General features: G+C 33.4%; 1 protein-coding gene across 1 annotated transcript in view; it reads left to right on the top strand.

Moving 5' to 3' along the window:
• NCKAP1 (NCK associated protein 1) overlaps positions 1-17,366 on the top strand; it is a 101,470-nt gene extending 84,104 nt beyond the window's left edge. The window contains exons 25-31 of the mRNA XM_080798642.1: positions 6,632-6,714; positions 7,326-7,406; positions 10,975-11,068; positions 12,883-12,999; positions 13,581-13,690; positions 14,058-14,147; positions 15,100-17,366. Of these exons, the coding sequence (XP_080654768.1) occupies positions 6,632-6,714; positions 7,326-7,406; positions 10,975-11,068; positions 12,883-12,999; positions 13,581-13,690; positions 14,058-14,147; positions 15,100-15,216 (692 nt within the window). The 3' untranslated portion in view covers positions 15,217-17,366. The remainder of the gene's footprint in view (positions 1-6,631; positions 6,715-7,325; positions 7,407-10,974; positions 11,069-12,882; positions 13,000-13,580; positions 13,691-14,057; positions 14,148-15,099) is intronic.
• The last annotated feature ends 828 nt before the right edge of the window (positions 17,367-18,194 follow it).

Consider the following 18,194-nt stretch of genomic DNA (forward strand, 5'->3'; position numbering starts at 1 on the left):
CTATTAATTTAGACTAAAGGAGAATTAACTTTTGAGTCTATAACTTTCTAAAAATCAACTCTATTGTGGTATAATTTGCATACAATGAAATCTACACATGTGAGTGAACAGTTTGATGGATTTTTGTCAAATGCATATATTCATGTAACCGTTAACCACAGTCAAGACATAGAGCACTTCCATCACCTCAGGAAGTTTCCTCACGTCCCTTTGTAGTCAGTTTCTTGATATCACCCAAACACAGATAAAAACTGATCTGATTTCTGTCACTGTAGATTAAATTTGCCTGTTATAGAACTCTACATAAATGGAATCACACAGTATATACTCTTGTGCCTATCTTTTTTCACTTAGTATGTTTTTGAGATTCACTCAGCTATGTTATGTGAATCAGTAATCTGTTCCTTTTTATTGCGATCTAGTAGTCATTGCATGAAAACCTGAGCCCTACAACTAAAAAAAAATTTGTTTTTAATGTCTTCTTGGCATTGATTCTTTGTGGGAGGTATATTGTGCAATAGCAGTGAGTCTTAAAAATTTATGAAAACATAGTAGTTAGGTAACTATTTTAGGTGCACTTGAATTAATTTTATTTTCATTTACTTTTGTACTTGAACTTGTATAATTAAAAATTATTCTGAAGTCATACTTCTTATTGATTCATTTAAAAGCTTTTCCAGCATTAAAAAATTAATGAAATACCAAAAAAAATCTTTGTATTTGAGAAAACCACAGTTTATTCTCCCAAATAAAAAATAATCTTGAAAAAAATTAAAGCCATGTGTATATTTTACCTAATATTTCCTCCTTGATAATTTTCTTTTAAATGTTATGCAGCTATATAGAATTTTAAAAGTATAAAATGATTTAGAGAATCACTTTATTAGGCTGTCTTATCCAGCTTCAAAAATATAAACTTATATAATAAAAATTAGTGTAAAATTAAACTACATGATAGGTTGCCCTATAGAACAGATCAGTTGTTGCCAGAACTGGGAAAACAACAAGGGAGTGATGAAACTTGTTGACCACAATGGCAATGGTGGTAACACAAGTCTACACATGTTAAAATTTTTTCCTAGAGCTGTACCAAAAGGGGGAAAGAGCATCATGTTCACTGTACGGTACTTTAAAAAATGAAATTAAAATTAAAAAAATGAAAATACTGATTTGGTAGTATTCTAGGGAGGTAGAGTATGAATAAATACTTAGAAGGAAATTATTTTTTAAATTTCTACCTGATCTCTTTTGTACATTGTTTTACTATATACTTACATTTACCAGTCTTGTTTTCTTTATTCTTAATTATTTTTTCCTGTTTCTTCTGTTTTTTAATACTCAGTTGACCACTCAACCAGCCTAACTACTTAACTTCTTACTAGTAAATAATATTTTGACTGTATCATCTGGTTAAAGGCATTTAATCCACTGCATTGTTCAGTGCCTGCTTACTGTTACTTTAACTCTCCTATTTGTGTAATTGAAACAAAATGGACTTTGTTAAAATTCCAAAGTTTGTACAATTTCAGAATAAAATCCATAACCCTTAATGGCCCATCTATATCAAATTTGCCTTCAAATAGAATTTATTTATTCTCTTTTGTGATTTGGAAACAGAAAAGTTCTGCTTGAGAATGGCTCATGTAGGGGAGTAGAGAAAGCTATTCTTTTAGTTGAAATATTTTTCAAAACACTCTTTTGTCTCAGATCCCCATCTTTGTGCCTCCTTCATCCCATATCCAGAGGTTGATAAATTTTTATAGCAGTCTGATTTTCATATTCAACAACTATATTCTTTTTAATGCCCTTAAAAAGCCATGTAACTTGTTAAAAAATAGCCCTAATTGGGGCACCTAGATGGTACAGTCAGTTAAGCCTCTGACTCTTGATTTCGGCTCAGGTCATGATCTCAGAGTCCCGGGAGCCTGCTCTGCATCAGGCTCCATGCTCAGCACGGAGTCTGCTTGAGATTTTCTCTCCCTCTGTCCCTCCCATTCATGCTTGCTCTCTCTCAATAAATAAATTAATCTTTAAAAAAAACTGCTCTGAATTGGGAGGTAATCTGTAATTAATTTTCAGTTTTAAGACTTTTAAGCTATTTGAGCAAATTTAATACTGTATTTCTTCCTGTTTTCTGACAGTGTGTCTCTTGGGTCTAGGTTCATCACTTTATTGACTCCCTTATTATAGACCTTAATTTTTCTCGTTTTCCTTTAATAATTCTTCCTTTTTAAAATTCATTCCATTCACTTTTGCCCTGGTCTTGCCACCATCTACAAATCTGTAAGTTGCCTCCAAAGACCTTTACTTTAGCAATACTTTGAATGTTATTATCACCTTAAATTGTTGCACTGATAAGATCCTGAATTTGAAACTTCACTCTCAGTTCAGTCATGTCTTCAAGCTTTCCCACTCCTTCACTCCTATTAAATTTTTTGTTCTAGCTCATTGAAACATTGATGTTTCTCTAGTTTTCTAATCAGCCTCTTCCTGGCTTTACTTCCTTACCCATTCTGGACTTTAAAACATAGTGATTTTAATTGCATTCTCCTCTGTGCTATCATACCTTTAACTTTTTTTTTTTAAGATTTTATTTATTCATTTCAGAGAGATACAGAGACAGAGATGGAGAGAGAGAGAGCACAAGCAGGGGAGAGGCAGAGGGAGAGGGAGAAGCAGACTCCCTGCTGAGCTGGGAGCCAGACATGGGGCTCTATCTTAGGACCTGGAGATCATGACCTGAGCTGAAGGCAGACAGACGCTTAACCGTCTGAACCACCCAGCTGCCCCTTCTTTGACTTTTTGCTACATTCATCATTCTAAGCAATTTCCCTGATCCCAGAAAAATCTCCTGCTCCCTGGAGGCCAGATACTGCTTGTAAAGTAACACTTGTTAAAGTCTGTTGTTAAGCCTTCCTCTTATTCACTCTACCATTTTTCATATTGCTAAATTTTTGACTAGCTTGTATTCACTGTTTGTCTTCCCAGTTCTCTACTCTCAGTACACTATAATGTGGCTATTTGCCTGAAACCTTTCTGGAAGAGATCATTAGTGACTACCCATTTTCAAAATCTGGTCCTCTTTCCTCTTATTCTACTTGATTTCTCTATAGTGTTTCTCTCTTTTATTCCCCTTTTTATTGAAATTACATTCTCTTTATTTGTCAATACTTTTACCATTTTTAAGACTTTTAAAAATAATCCTTTTGGGAATATGTATCCAGTCTTACTTATCAGTGTGTCTTTAAAGTATTCATCCCCAGCCTGACTCTCCTTATGGCGCTCCAGGCATTTAATACCAAGTGCTAAATTGATCAGAGTATGGTCTACGGACCAGAAGCAACAATCAAAAGCACCACATAGGAGTTTGTTAAGAATGTAAATGATTAGGGTTCCACTCCAGACTTACTAAATCAGTTTGCTGGGGCCCAGTAGGTGATTCTGATTTGCACTGAAGTTTGAGAAATATTGTTAGATGTTTGACGCACAGATACTTTGCAGCATCTCTGGAATAGGAATGATATTCTGCTGGGAGATACAAATGGGTGGGGCGAGAAAGCCTGATATTCTTCTGTTATTGACCATTATTTTACCTCCCATGCCATTCACCCAGTGATTCTCAGAGGGAAACTTGGTTATGCTATCTGACTTTTTCCCTGTCATATTCCATATCTAGTAGCTATGTCTTCCAGATCAGAGTTTGCAAGTTGGTGGGTCATGTTTGGCCCAAAGATGTTTAATTTTTTTGGCTGAGTGCTCCATTAAGTTAAAAAAAAATTTTTTTTTTGATCATTATTTTAAAAATGGATCATTTTGCATAAATATCCAAACTTTTGGTTTTCCCTCCCCCCAAATCCTGGACAGTATTTTGCCACATTGCGGTGATTGGCTGGAGCTAAGTAGCAGTTGCCTCCTTCAGAAATGTTTTTCTCCAGCTTTCCCCCCTCACTATTCTGTCTTTCACTTAGAACTTCACTATTTTATGTTACCTGCTATAGATACTGAACTTGTAACTCCTGCTGCAGATCCCATATCTTAAATGTGATGCCTGAATCTGTTCCTTTTATTCCCGTGGTTCTCATTTAAGGCTTTGTCATTTCATGAACTACAATCTTGGCTTCCTAATGTGTTCAGTCTAACCCTCTCCCACATTCAGTTATATTTCCAAAGATTTCTTTTCATACCACTCTTTATATTTAAGAAACCCTGAACTACCCCCTCCTTGCTTAGAGGATGGTCAAAACTCTATCAAAATGGCATTCAAAAGCCATTATTTGGATAACCTCATATCCAGCCATTGTTTCCTCTCTTTCCCCCTACAATTTTTTGCTTGCCTGGCCTGAGATCCACATAGTCTCCACTCAAGTGGTACTTCCTTGGGATATGCTTTAGTCTGTTTGGGCTACTACAACAAAAATATCACAGATTGGGTAGTACATAAACAACAGAAATTTATTTCTCATCATTCTAGAGGCTGAAAGTTCAAGATCATGGTGCTGGCATGGTTGGGTTAAGGACCTCCTCAGGGTCGCTGACTTGTCGCTATATTTTTGTCGCTGTATTTTCACATGACTGAAAGGGGATAGGGTTCTCTCTGAAGCCTCTATAAGGCAGTAATCAAGTTCATGAGATTCACCTTCATGACTTGAGCACCTTTCAAAGGCCCCACCTCCTAATACCATCAGCTTTGGGGGCTTCAGTTTTTAATACATGAATTTTGTAGGGACATAAATGTTAAGAACATAGCAAGATGTTAATGGAAATTTTGGGGAATTAGAGGAAGTGCCAGTGCTTAAAAAGGTATGGCAAATAATCCATTAATGGTAAGTTAAACAACAGTTCTTACAATGAAGTTTCTCAGAACTTTTAATGTGTCATTATTGCTGTATATATTCAAGAGAAGGTTGTAGGATATAATTCTGGCAAAATTATTTGATTGAATTCTCATTATCATCCCTTGGAAAATATATGATAATGCCACACTACTTATTTTCTGATTATTCACCTTATTTTCTGCATTCCTTTTTCTAGATTCCCTTTTGTTTTGTTCCCTGGCCTGGAATGCTTTTGTCTTCTCCTTTATGACCAATTTCGATAACATTTTCCCAGAGAAATAGTTCCTTTCATCCTTCTTTCTTCTCTCCTTTTCTGGATGGTAACATAGTCTCATTTCTTGAATAACCATTTCATTGAACGTCTAGTCTTCTGGGTCTCTGGCACTCTTCTAAATCCTAGAGAAAGATAAAAAAAATTGGTTGATTCGACTGGTTCCTGCGCATGTGGGAGGTATAACATATTTGTGCCTTACCTCATTTTGTTAACACTACTGTTTTAAGTCTCATCACATTTTGGCTTATATTATGGCTGTTGGTGTGTTTTAATAAAAGATGGTATGGTTGGGGTTTAAGCAAACCACACAGGAGGTAGAAAGTCCAAACATTCTCTCCATTCCTGCTCCTTAAAGGTAACTATGGTTAATGGTTATCTATACATCTTTCTAGAGATTTGCTATCTATATACAAATATATGTATGTATATACTGTTGACTCTTGAAATACATGGGGTTTAGGGGTGCTGATTCCCTGTGCTGTCAAAAATCTGCATGTAATTTTTGACTCCCCAAAAACTCAACTGCTAATAGCCTACTGTTTACTGGAAGCCTTGCTGATAAAATAGTTAACATATTTTGTATGTTGTATGTATTATATACTATATTCTTACAACAAAGTAAGCAAGGGAAAAATATTATTATAAAAATTATAAGGAAGAGAAAATATATTTACTGTATTTACCAAAGTAAAATCCATGTGTAAGTGGACCTGCACACTTCAAACCTGTGTTGGTTCATGGGTCAGTTGTGTATCTTTTTGTCTCATATAAATAGGGTTGTATTTTCTTAGTTTTCTTGACAGTTCATTTGGACTTTTAGTTATGGTTTAGTTTATTATTCTCTTTATATTTGTGTTCTTATTACACAGTACTATGCCTTGTATATTGGGAGTAATTCAATAAATGTTTGTTGGTTTTTTAAAATATGAAGGTATTGATCCTTCCAATTCTAATTTCCCTTGATTTTGTTAACTAAGTTTTAATATTGAATATATCATAATAATTTTCAGAATAATGCTTTTTAACCAGAATGTGAATGATTAAATCATTTATAGTCTTCAGCAACCTGGTCTTGCCCAAACTGCATGTGATCTCAATAGCCATTTTTTTTTTTTTTCCTTGACTCTCCAGACCTCAACAGTTTAAGAGTTTAGCATCTCCAAGTTCTGGGACCATTTGAGGACTTAACTCCTATCCACTCTGACAGCTCCTCTTTCTCCCTTAGTCTCTCTCTCCTTCCTCCTACTTCTGCCATTTCTGAGAGGATTATACAGGTGGCTACTTAAGTGATTATTTCAAGATTCTGGTGTACCATCTAAACCATTTTAAAGAATAGTATGTGCTCCATATGAAGTAAACTGTAATTTCCTTACTTGAATATCATTCAGTATTTTCCCTCTTTAATTATTTGTTGTAATCAACTTGCTGTCATATCTTTTATCATGGGAATTTTATGACTAGGAGTTTTCTTCAACTTTAAGGAAGAATTGAATTCATACTCTTCTCTTTTCTTCCAATTTAGCTGTTGACAGTGTCTTGAAGAGGATGACAATAATTGGTGTAATTTTATCCTTCCGATCATTGGCACAAGAAGCACTTAGAGATGTAAGAAACCATTTTAAGTACATATCCTATAGTTAAATAATCCCTTTTAATTTCCCAGAAATTAAAAATTACTAAAATTCCAGTTTTCATAGTTATATAATATCAAATATATAGAAACAAGAGTTATTTAAACTTATTTATATTTTGGCATTGAAATTGGGGTGGGGATTTAGTTTGCCTGGATATTGTACTACTTTTTCAACTTTACTCTTCATTGAAGTGTTTTCCATTTCAGCTATATTCAGTTTGGCATTCTAAGTACTATTCTTAGTACTTTAGAAAATCATGTGAAAATAGAAAAGGTAAAATAATGATTGTGAAAACTAGAAGTAATTGAATGGTTATAATTAAATTTGGGGTTCACAATTTTTTTTTTAAGATTTATTTATTTGAGAGAGAGAGAGCATGCACAAGTAGGCAGAGCAGCAGGCAGAAGGAGAGGGAGGAGCAGGCTCTCCGCCGAGCAGGGAGCCTGCTGCGGGGCTCGATCCGAGGACCCTGGGATCATGAGCCAAGCCCAAGGCAGCTGCTTAACCAACTGAGACACCCAGGTGCCCCTGGGGTTCATCATTTTAAAATAACAATGCATTTTTATTTGTTACCCTGCCTAGGTCTTATCTTACCACATTCCTTTTCTTGTAAGTTCAATTGAAGATTTCAAGGATCATATTCCAAGGGAAACTGATATGAAGGTAATAAAACTTCTATTTGCATTTTACAGTTTCTGAAATGAAATATTTGAGCTACATATGAAGTAAAATTTAATAAATTTGAAACTACTGTGAAGTTTATATTTTAGAGTGATCAGTTATTATGCTTACCTTTGCAAATGCATCTTTGAGAGCTCAGCACCAAAATGCTACATAGGCATTTTGAAAGTTCATCTTCCTTGATCACCTATAGCAATGTAAAATGGGTTGGTATTGATCTTTTCTTATACTGAGAGCTGTTCGTACATAAGCAGAATAAGAAAGACAAGCCAGTGAACTAAGAGTTGTTTTAGTAAAATTTAATCAATTTTTAAAAATTAATGTTAAAAGTCTTGTAAAAGGATGTCAATTATAGGGTATAATTTTAAAAAATTTTAATACCCTGTTTTTAGAAATTAAAGAATATTAGCCATATGTGAGTTTACCATTTTTGTTTTGAAAATAAATATTTTGATTGTGAAATCCAACTCACTTACCTAACCCCAGCAATAATTAACCAGTGGTTACACATCCAGTAAGTGACCTTATATGTATGTTTTCCAAGCTTTCATGTGTCTTGAAAAGATTTTGTTTTCTGTTTCACATGTTTTGAAATGCACTGTCTGAAAAAAGTTATGTTTGAACTCTTTTGTATGACACTCGTGTTTTTTCTCAGATTGATGCTATTCACTTTCTGAGGCTTATTTTCCATGGCTTGTTCCATCCCTCTCCCATGCTCTTAGCTTTCTTACTCTATCTTTCTCGTCATATGTATCCCATGAGGTAACTAGTCCTTCCTGTGTGCATTCTCACATCTGTTTGTTTCATCCTCCAGTTTATTCTACCTGAAAATCCTGCCCTTTTCTAATTTCTGCCTTTTGAAGTCCTGCTTATCTTTTAAGGTCTGAGTCAATTGCTGTATTCTGAGAAACATTCCTTGATACCCAGGCAGTAAAGGACTTCTTTTTTCTTATTATTATCAGAAAACTTTTTTGTTTTTCCATTGCGGAGTTAAATATTTTCTGCTTCGTATTATAATTGTGCTTTTTCTCTTAAATTTTTACTAGATTGTAAACATTTTGAAGACCTTGTTTTATTTTTTTTGTCTCCTACAGTGCTTTACATAATGTAAACATTTGAAATTAATGACTGTCCTATGATTTTATGTTTGAAAACCATATGTGATTAGTGCAAACTTGTTAAATGGAAAAACTGTAGAAAAAAGAAAACAGTAAATATAAATCATTCCTTGAAAATACAATGGTGTATAGATTATGAGAGTATTCTGAGCAACCATCCAGTTCTCTCAGCACCAGACGTAATTATGTTTAGTTTTTAGCAAACTAACTTTCTTTTTTTTTTAAAGATTGTATTTATTTATTTAAAAGACAGAGATCACAAGTAGGCAGAGAGGCAGGCAGAGAGAGAGAGAGGGGGGCAGGCTTCCCGTTGAACAGAGAGCCCGATGCGGGGCTCGATCCCAGGACCCACTGAGCCACCCAGGTGCCCCTTTAGCAAACTTTCAACAACACTTAATATTTTTTTAAAACTCATATATTTTTAACATTTATTTTTAACTGAAGTATAGTTGTTATACAATATTATACTAGTTTCAGGTGTACAACATAGTGATTCAGCATTTATAAACATTATGAAATGCTCACCATGATAGTATAGCTACCATCTGTCACCATACAAAGTTATTACAACGTTGCACTACATACAGCGACTTACTACCCAAAACGTTGTTAACTATATTCTCTATGCTGTACTTTTCATTCATGTGATTCATTTTACATCTGAAAGTTTTTACCTCTTACTTCTCTTCATCTATTTGCCCAGTCCCTCTCCTCTCTAGCAACCACCAGTTCTCCAAATATATATATTTTTAATAGCTTTATTGAGATATAATTCAGTTATCTTAAAATTTACTCATTTAAAGTATATAGTTCAGTGGATCTAAGTATAGTCAAGTTTCTTGATATCCTGTCAGTATTTGTTGTTGTCTTCTTAATTATAGCCATGCTAGTATGTATGAAATGGTATCTTATTGTTTTGTTAAAGATTTTCCTAAAATGATGAATGTTGAATACCTTTTCATGTGCTAATTGACTATTTGTGTATGTTCTTTGGAAAAATATCTCTTCATATCCTTTGCTCTTTGGATTGTTTTCCTTTTTAATTTTGAGTTGTAAGAGTTTATTATATATTCTGGATACAAGTCCATTAACATATACATAATTTGCAAATCTCATTCTGTGGGTGTTTTTTTTTTTTTCATTTTTGTAATAATGTCCTCTGTGGCACAAAAAATTTTTAGTTTTGATAAAGTCCAGTTTGTCTGTTTTTCCTTTGGTTGGCTTTCCTTTTGGTGCCCTAAGAAACCATTGCCTTACCCAAGTCATAAAGATTTATACCTACATTTTCTTCTAAGAATTTTATAATTTTAGCTTCTATGTTTAGGTTTATGATCCATTTTGAGTTAATTTATGGTTTGGGAGTGAGTAATGGATCACACACAAAAAAAGTTCTTTTTTTTTTTTTTTTAAAGATTGATTTATTTGAGAGAGTACGTGAATGAGCAGGGAGAGGGGCAAAGGGAAAGGGAGAGAATCTCAAGCCAACTTGCTGCTGACTGGGGGGCTTGATCTTACAATGCTGAGATCACGACCTGAGCCAAAATCAGGACTTGGGCGATTAACCAACCGAGCCACCCAGGCGCCTCCCCAAGAAAATGTTTTTCTAGAACTTAATCCATGGCAATTTCCATTTATTTTAAGATACACAGTTTTACTTCGCATTTTATACTGAGGTTTTTTTGGTAGCAATAGCAAAGGTAACCAACTATGTAATTGGTTTTTAACTGAGGTATTGAGTGGTCAGAATACCATAAATACTTGAAATCGATATATGATACCAAAAAGAATTATTTTAGTCATTAGAAATTTCTTTATCAGGCTTTAAATTTATATTCCTTAAAAATCTATTATGGGGCCCCTGGATGGCTCGGTCAATAGGGCATGTGACTCTTGATCTCTGGATTGTGAGTTCAGGGTCCATGTTGGGCATTAGAGCTTGCTTTAAAAAAAAAATCTGTTATGAAGAGGTTAATTTACCATATTTATAGCTATGATATGATGAGTCATTGAACCACCATAATTTTTCATTGAACCACCATAATTTTTCATTAAGTAAGTATGAATATAAATATAAGTTGAGCAATTTTGATTCACTTTGTTCCTTTATTCATCTCTTTTGGCTTGATATTTTTACATGTATGCTTCCAAGAAAAGTAATGTTAGTATGATTTTATTGGCATTTGCCACAGAGAGTATACAGATTTTCTTTGGCCTAACAATGGAAAGTTCTAATAAGCAACACATCATAAAGTAATAACTGAATTTTTCATTGTAGGTTATTTGTGCTGTAGTTCCGGTTTCAGCCAAGTTTGAAATACTCTAGTGTTCTCTTAGGTAGATTCTAATTTAAAATGTCTTTTCTTACTAAAGTGAGATTTCTTAGAAATTTGCTAAATTATTTCTTACTCTGTAATTCTTAAATATTCCGTTAGGTTGCAATGAATGTGTATGAGTTATCATCAGCTGCTGGATTACCTTGTGAGATTGATCCTGCCTTGGTGGTAGCTCTCTCTTCACAAAAATCAGGTAAAATGCATTGGTAAATATGTATTAGTCTTAGTTAAAATTACCAGGGCAACACAGATACAGGTGTGGTACTTATTTATTCAAATGCCTGCTTAATGTCAAATTTTTTGGGGGGTTGGGGTGGGTAGTTGGAATATAGCAATGCAGAAAAAACAAAAATCCCTGTCATCTGGAGCTTATGTTATAGTGTAGTCATAATACAGACAATATTTAAACCATAAGACTAGATGGAATTTCCAAGGTTAGTTAACATAGATGCAAAAGAAAGAGAATCAGGGTCTGATCCTTAGGACACTTTCAAATTTAAGAACTCAGGGAGAAGAAGAGGAACTACTAAAAAAGAAACTGAGAAAGAAGGATGGATGAAAGAGAAGGAAAACTTGGAAAGAGGCACTTCCAGCAAAGTGGAGAGGGAATGATCAGCTATGTAGAACTAATGGGTAATGCTGCTAAGAAGAGCGGCAGTGGAATTTTTGGAGCAAAATGCTGAATAGAGAGGGCTTAAGAAAGAATAGGAGAAAAGGAATGGGAAATAATAAGTATAAAACAACTCTGTCAAAGAGTTTTACTGTAAAGGGGAAGAAAGAAATGAAATGACAGTAGCTAGAGGCAGGAATAAAATCAAGAGAAGGATTTTTTTCAGGTGACAGAGTCACAGAATTTGTATACTGATGGAGATGGTCCAGTAGGTAGCATAATTGGTATCATAATAAGAGTGTCTTATTTTCACTGGACTAGAGTTGTTTACCATGAATCAGTGCATCATTGTGTTGTGTTAAACATTTAAAAGATTTTAAAACTAGCTCTCTGAAATGTAGCACCCAGAATGTTCTAGATATTTCTAGATTTGTCTACAAAGTAAATAACATTTTATCTGTTTCTGATACTAAAATAACCATCCCTGTCCCCTTGTATCTAGCATGTTTGTCTGGGTTCATTAGTTTTTTATTTAACATTTCTTTTTGTTTCATCATTCATGCAGTGTGTTAATTATAGTCACATGGGTAATTGCCACTATTACTCGTTTGGCTACAACTATTTTTCATCGCCAAATTTTTAAAACAGGTTCTGGCTCTTAAGTTCAGTTCTTACATGTATATGGTAGGTGAATAATAAAATAACTGGAATTTCCCAGGTACCAGACTCAACTGCCTAGGTAACCCTACAATTTTAATACACGTTATAATAAATTTTTTTGAAAGGATTATGTCTTAAAAGAATTATGGCAGTGCTAGTTATTTTCATTTATCATTGGTTCCTTCTGTCTTCTAAAATAGGTTGGAAATCTAGTCCACTTTCCACATTTATATCTTTCAAATACTAATAGTAAACTTTAGATCACATTTATATGTTTTAGAAAAAAAAATAAGGCTTTTTTTGATGATTTCATAGAGTAATTTATGTGATAATTTTCTAAACTGTAGTACACAGAATATTCTTATAAAATAATAATTTATCATCAGTTTTCAGTTAGGAAATTTTAGGATTCTACTTATCCTAATCATATTTTTTTGCCCTATAATCTTAAAATTAAAAATTTTATTTTGCCTCAGTGTTTTTTTTTAGAGGTCCTTGAAATATGTTTGGGAAGTTGATAATAGCCAATAATAATGTATTTTACTTCTGTATCACTTATAACAAAGTTGTGATTAGTTCTGTAGAAGCTCAGTATAAAAATTGAAATTTGCATTTTCTGGTTTAGATTGATAGCTCTTAACTAATCTTGAAGAAATACTTTTATTTTTAATTTAAATTTAAAATAATTTTATTATTTTATTGAATAAAATACTTTTATTTTTAATTTTCTCCCTTAGAAAACATAAGTCCGGAAGAAGAATATAAAATTGCCTGCCTCCTTATGGTCTTTGTGGCAGTTTCTCTGCCAACATTGGCTAGTAATGTGATGTCTCAGTATAGCCCTGCTATAGAAGGTAATGGTTTAAAATTGCTTTGGTAATGAAAAAGTCAAGAGTTTTGATATAATAGATACTCTTCAAGTAATTTATTTATAATAGGGTGTAGCTTAACTTACTAGCCATTTACTAGCTTTATAACCTTGAATAATTGACTTTTCTTTTTCAAAAGCCCCAGTTTCCTGATAAATGAAACATGTATGTGTGAGCTTTTGGGTGCCTGAGTGTGTGTGGCAGGGGGTGATGAAGGAGTATCCAACTCTTAAGATTATTTTAAAGATTGAATGACAAAATGTAAAGCAGCTAAGAACATCTTTTTTAGTTTCAGAGACAATATAAAATTGATAGATGATTTCTCTTGGGATTTTTTGAAAATTTGCCTGTTTAATACAAACATCATTCATTGGTTTTTGCTATAGTATTTTTAAAAGCACTAATCCTCATAAAAATGAAAGGAGAGCAAGGCAGGTAATCTCCCAATTCTTAATAATGTCACTATTTATGTAGATTGTGACGTGATTAAAGACTTGCTGTTTATGTATTCTTTGAAATTTTGTGGTCATACAGAAAAACTACAAACCCTATTTGCACTTTCTCAGGGCACTGCAACAACATACATTGTTTGGCCAAGGCCATCAACCAGATCGCTGCAGCTTTGTTTACAATTCACAAGGGAAGCATTGAAGACCGTCTTAAAGAATTTCTGGCGGTAGGTATAGTCAAATAGCAGAACTTGTGATGTTTCATAAGGAAAATTAAAATGATAACTATCAGATATAACAGAATAAAATTTTTTTTTTTTCCCTCTGTAAGGAGGACCAGGTGAATAAGGCAGGCATTAAAATCAAGGAGCCGGTTAGCATTTTTTTCCCTTAGAAATCTCTCATTTCTAAGTCTCTGCAATATGACCTTTTTTTTTCCTAAGCTGATCTTTGGACTGCCTTGAATTTTGCCCATTATCTAATATATAGACACTGAATGATTGAAATGTATTATTTTAGGTTGAAGCATAGTGAAAATAAGTAACTTATGAACATTTCATTAAATCTTTCTTAAAATGTTTATATACTTTTAAGCTTGCATCTTCCAGTCTACTGAAGATTGGCCAGGAGACAGATAAAACAACAACCAGAAATAGAGAATCTGTTTATTTACTGCTAGATATGGTAAGTCTCATTTTATTTTTTATTAACAAGAACATTCTTGATAGTCTTCTTGGCATGTAGTGTTTAAATAACAATATGAGCTGAAGTACCTTCTGTTGAGTCCACTCAAGCTACACACTTTCTAAATATCACTTGAAAGACTAACATTACTTGTATTTTACCATATGGTAATCATACCAGGAAACAACAGAATAAAAGATAAGTATTACCTATTGGATATTCTTTTATAAATAGTTTTTTAACCACCTGGGAATCAGTTAAGGCCTTATATTTTCTTAGTGTGTCATTTTCAACTCTTCTAGTTTTTTGAATTTTCTACATTTTGACTCTCTTCCACCCATCTAATACAATTTGCTGTGATTCTCTGAGCCTGGCCAGCTTTTTCTCTTCACAATCTGAACCAGCTCTGCTTGCTTCTACACTGTGGCTCTTCCCTCACTTAGAGTAATTTCCTTTTCCTGCAGAGATCTGTATCTATCCTATGATTTGGCATACCCCATAGCTAAAATCTTTTTCTAGATAGACTTTCCTGATTACTGTGGCTCACATTAATCTTCATCCCTTTTGAACTCCTCTAGCTTTCCACTTAATTACAGTTGGTCTTATGTTTGATTTGGCTTTTTGGCTTAATCTTGGGAACCCAGTTAAACTTGATGCTATGGACCATATTTTAAATATGTTTATATTCTTTTATATGTCTAGAATACAGTTGAGGGCAAATGAAAATGCTCAGTCTGTTCTTATGATTAGTAGACTTAATTGAAAAGTGGTGATTTTAAAGATTTTGATAGCAAAATACTGGCACATTTATATTTCACATTTTAAAGTAAAAAGAAAATAATTTTCTAACTATTTCTAGTACGAAGTATAGAAATAATGATTTAGTGGCTGTGAGTAAATGTTCCCATTACAAATAATTTCAATTCTGTGATGCATTTTTGCTACTTTTCAGATTGTGCAGGAATCCCCATTCCTGACAATGGATCTTTTGGAATCTTGTTTTCCTTATGTCTTGCTGAGAAATGCATACCATGCTGTCTACAAGCAAAGTGTTACATCTTCTGCATAAAATCATAAAATATCTACTTATTGAAGACAAGCACGCATTTTTTGTTGCTCTGGTTTTACCTGTAAACTGTGGAACTATTTTACCTTAAGGCCTGAAAAACAGTTTTGTGGATTATAAATTTCTTTCATACGGTTGTATTTTCTGATCATTTGTTTCATTTAATATGGTTGTACTACAGTATACTTGGTTGATTTAGGTTTCATATTCACTGAATTCACTAAAGTTATTCCTATAATTTTAGAATATCATTGTTTGAAAAACATACATTATCTCTATGTTTTTGATATTTGAAAATGAAAAAAAAATCTTTGCTTGTTTATTTCCGAAAAAGAATTGTATTTAGTGATTATTTTAGATAGTGATATTATAGCATTCATCTGTGTGTAAATTATTTCATATAGGGAAGAGTTCTGATCTGTACCTATGGTTCTTATTGAAAACAAAACTGGATGTGCATTTCTGTGATGTTATGAATACATTTCTACTTTATTTTGAAACATTTGCCAAACTAAATACTGTAACACTGTATAACATTAAAAATGTTAAAGGACTGCTTAACATTAGAAGCAGACTATGCCCAGAAATTCTAAAACAGCAGCATATGTTGTTGCTTGTATAAAGCCTGGTGATAATTTTTAGACTAACTTCCATGGTGCCCTACTGGCATTTAGCACTACCATTGTACCCTGCTGTATAATAAACAATCTTAGACATTTATCAACTGTTGATACAAATGTTAGTCCCTAACCACTTTTTATATGTTTTAAATTTTTGAAATTCAAGTGTACCTGCCATAACATAAAATAAACACTAGACTGTATCACATTTTGAATTATTTCTTTAATTTTGGATCTCCAGAAATTTATTTAATAGGAATATTTTAGTTTTAATTTAGTTTAAAATAAGCTTTAGTTTAGGAATGTCTAAATTTAGCATTTGATACTAGGTCAGCTGGAGCAAAATTTGATTAAATATTTTGAAAAACATTCCACTGAGAAAAAATTTTAAATAAATATAACTGGAAAATAAAATTACATAACATTTTTTAAGAATTAAGAACTAAAAGGAAATTCATGTGCCATCAGCTTGCAGTTGTGTATGTGACCAAATGGACATAGTTACTTGAAAGAGTGGGAATAAAATGAATGATATGAAACTATAAAATGTTGTTGAGAACTATATCAGTCAGTAATGAATGGAAAAGACCTATTGCTTAGGGGTTGGCATGGTGGGCAGAGCAGCTCATTTTGTTTAAAAACTAACCAAATGTTTTGTTCTTTGGCATTATAAAGACTACTTCTCAGCAGCTTTGTATCTGGGTCTCAAATAGAGCTTTTGCTCACAGCTTCTTACGTATACCCTAGTAAAATCTCAAGAGAAAAGAAAGCTACTATGAACACAGTTATATAATGTTCTTCTTTGTTCAGATACAAAGAGTAGAATGAAGTTGAGGTGCCACAAGATTATCGTGTTGCTGTTTTGCATATGATTTTTTCCAGTCTGTACTTAAAGCAGGGAATAGTTATCACTATCTGTTGGGAATTTTTAGTAGTTCAGTGAGGATTTTTGAAAAGGGAAGGAATTTTCTGGGTTGCCTGGGTGGCTCAGTTGGTTAAATGTCTGATTCTTGATTTGGGCTCAGGTATTGATCTCCAGGTCCTGCCTGGGATTGAGTCCAAATCAGTCTCCACACTCAGTGGGGAATCTACTTGAGATTCTCTTCTTCTCCCTCTGCCTCTCCCTTCATTTGCATGTGCTCTCTCTCTCTCTCTCTCTCTTTCAAAACAAATCTTTTTAAAAAGAAGGAAAGAAATTTTTAATGGAGTGGTTTTATAGACTTGAAATAGCCTGATGACTCAATGAACAGTTGAAATTAAATAGTTTGTTTTGAAATATTAGTATCCTAGGGTGATAATAACTTGTTGGTAATGATACCCTGAGAGGTGAAGTAGGTATTTGAATATATGCACTTAGATTGGTAATGTGGTAGGCCATAAAGATGTCCATATGCCATTATTTAACCCTGTTTAGGCCAAGAAAAGATGGCTCCTTCATAGTCATGTGAAGTTTTTCTTGCCTCAGTTTTTTTCTCATATACCCAAACTGACTGATGTAGTATCTGATTATTCTTTGAAGACAATCTTTCTTTCAAAAAAAGAAAAAAAAAAGACAAAGGTAACTTGGTGAATTAAAAGTAAACTGACAGTACTATTTCTAACATTTTGTTTGTCCTAACTTTTTTTTTGTCTTAATGTTTCTTATTCTAAACTTTACAGCACACTGTTTTTATTGTTTTCTGTACAATCATGTCATGCCATGGATGCTAGTCCTATATTCTGCTATTTCATTCAGCAATAGAAGATGTCTTTGATTTTTTTCTTCAATGCCTCATATATGCCATGACTAATTTAGTAATTTAGTGAACATTTAGGAAATTCCTCGTTTTTCATTTTAAATATCTTCTATCTATATCTTGGTGAATTTGGCCTATTATCTCCTTAGGATAATTTCTCACAAGTAAGATTGCTTGGTGGAAGGATGTACAAATTTTATTTTATTTATTTTATTTTTTAAAGATTTTATTTAGTTATTAATTTGACAGAGATCACAAGTAGGCAGAGAGGCAGGCGGGGGTGGAGTGGGGGAAGCAGGCTCCCCACTGAGCAGAGAGCCCGATTCGGGGGCTTGATCCCAGGACTCGGGGATTATGACCCGCAGCTGGAGGCAGAGGCTAACCCACTGAGCCACCCAGGAGCCCCAGGATGTACAAACTTTAAACTTTGATACATAATATTAGTTTCCAATAAGATTATATAATCCAATAAAATTATATCAGTTTTACTCCTATAATTGTGTGAATATAATTTCCTCTATTACTGCTAATCCATATCTTTGCCTCTTCAGAAAGGGAGACATTTTGTTTTAATTTGCATTTCTTTATTAGGGAGGTGAAATATCTTTCTTGTGTTAATTGGTTA

The sequence above is a fragment of the Martes martes genome, assembly GCF_963455335.1.
Source record: "Martes martes genome assembly, chromosome: 3".
Lineage (NCBI taxonomy): Eukaryota > Metazoa > Chordata > Mammalia > Carnivora > Mustelidae > Martes > Martes martes.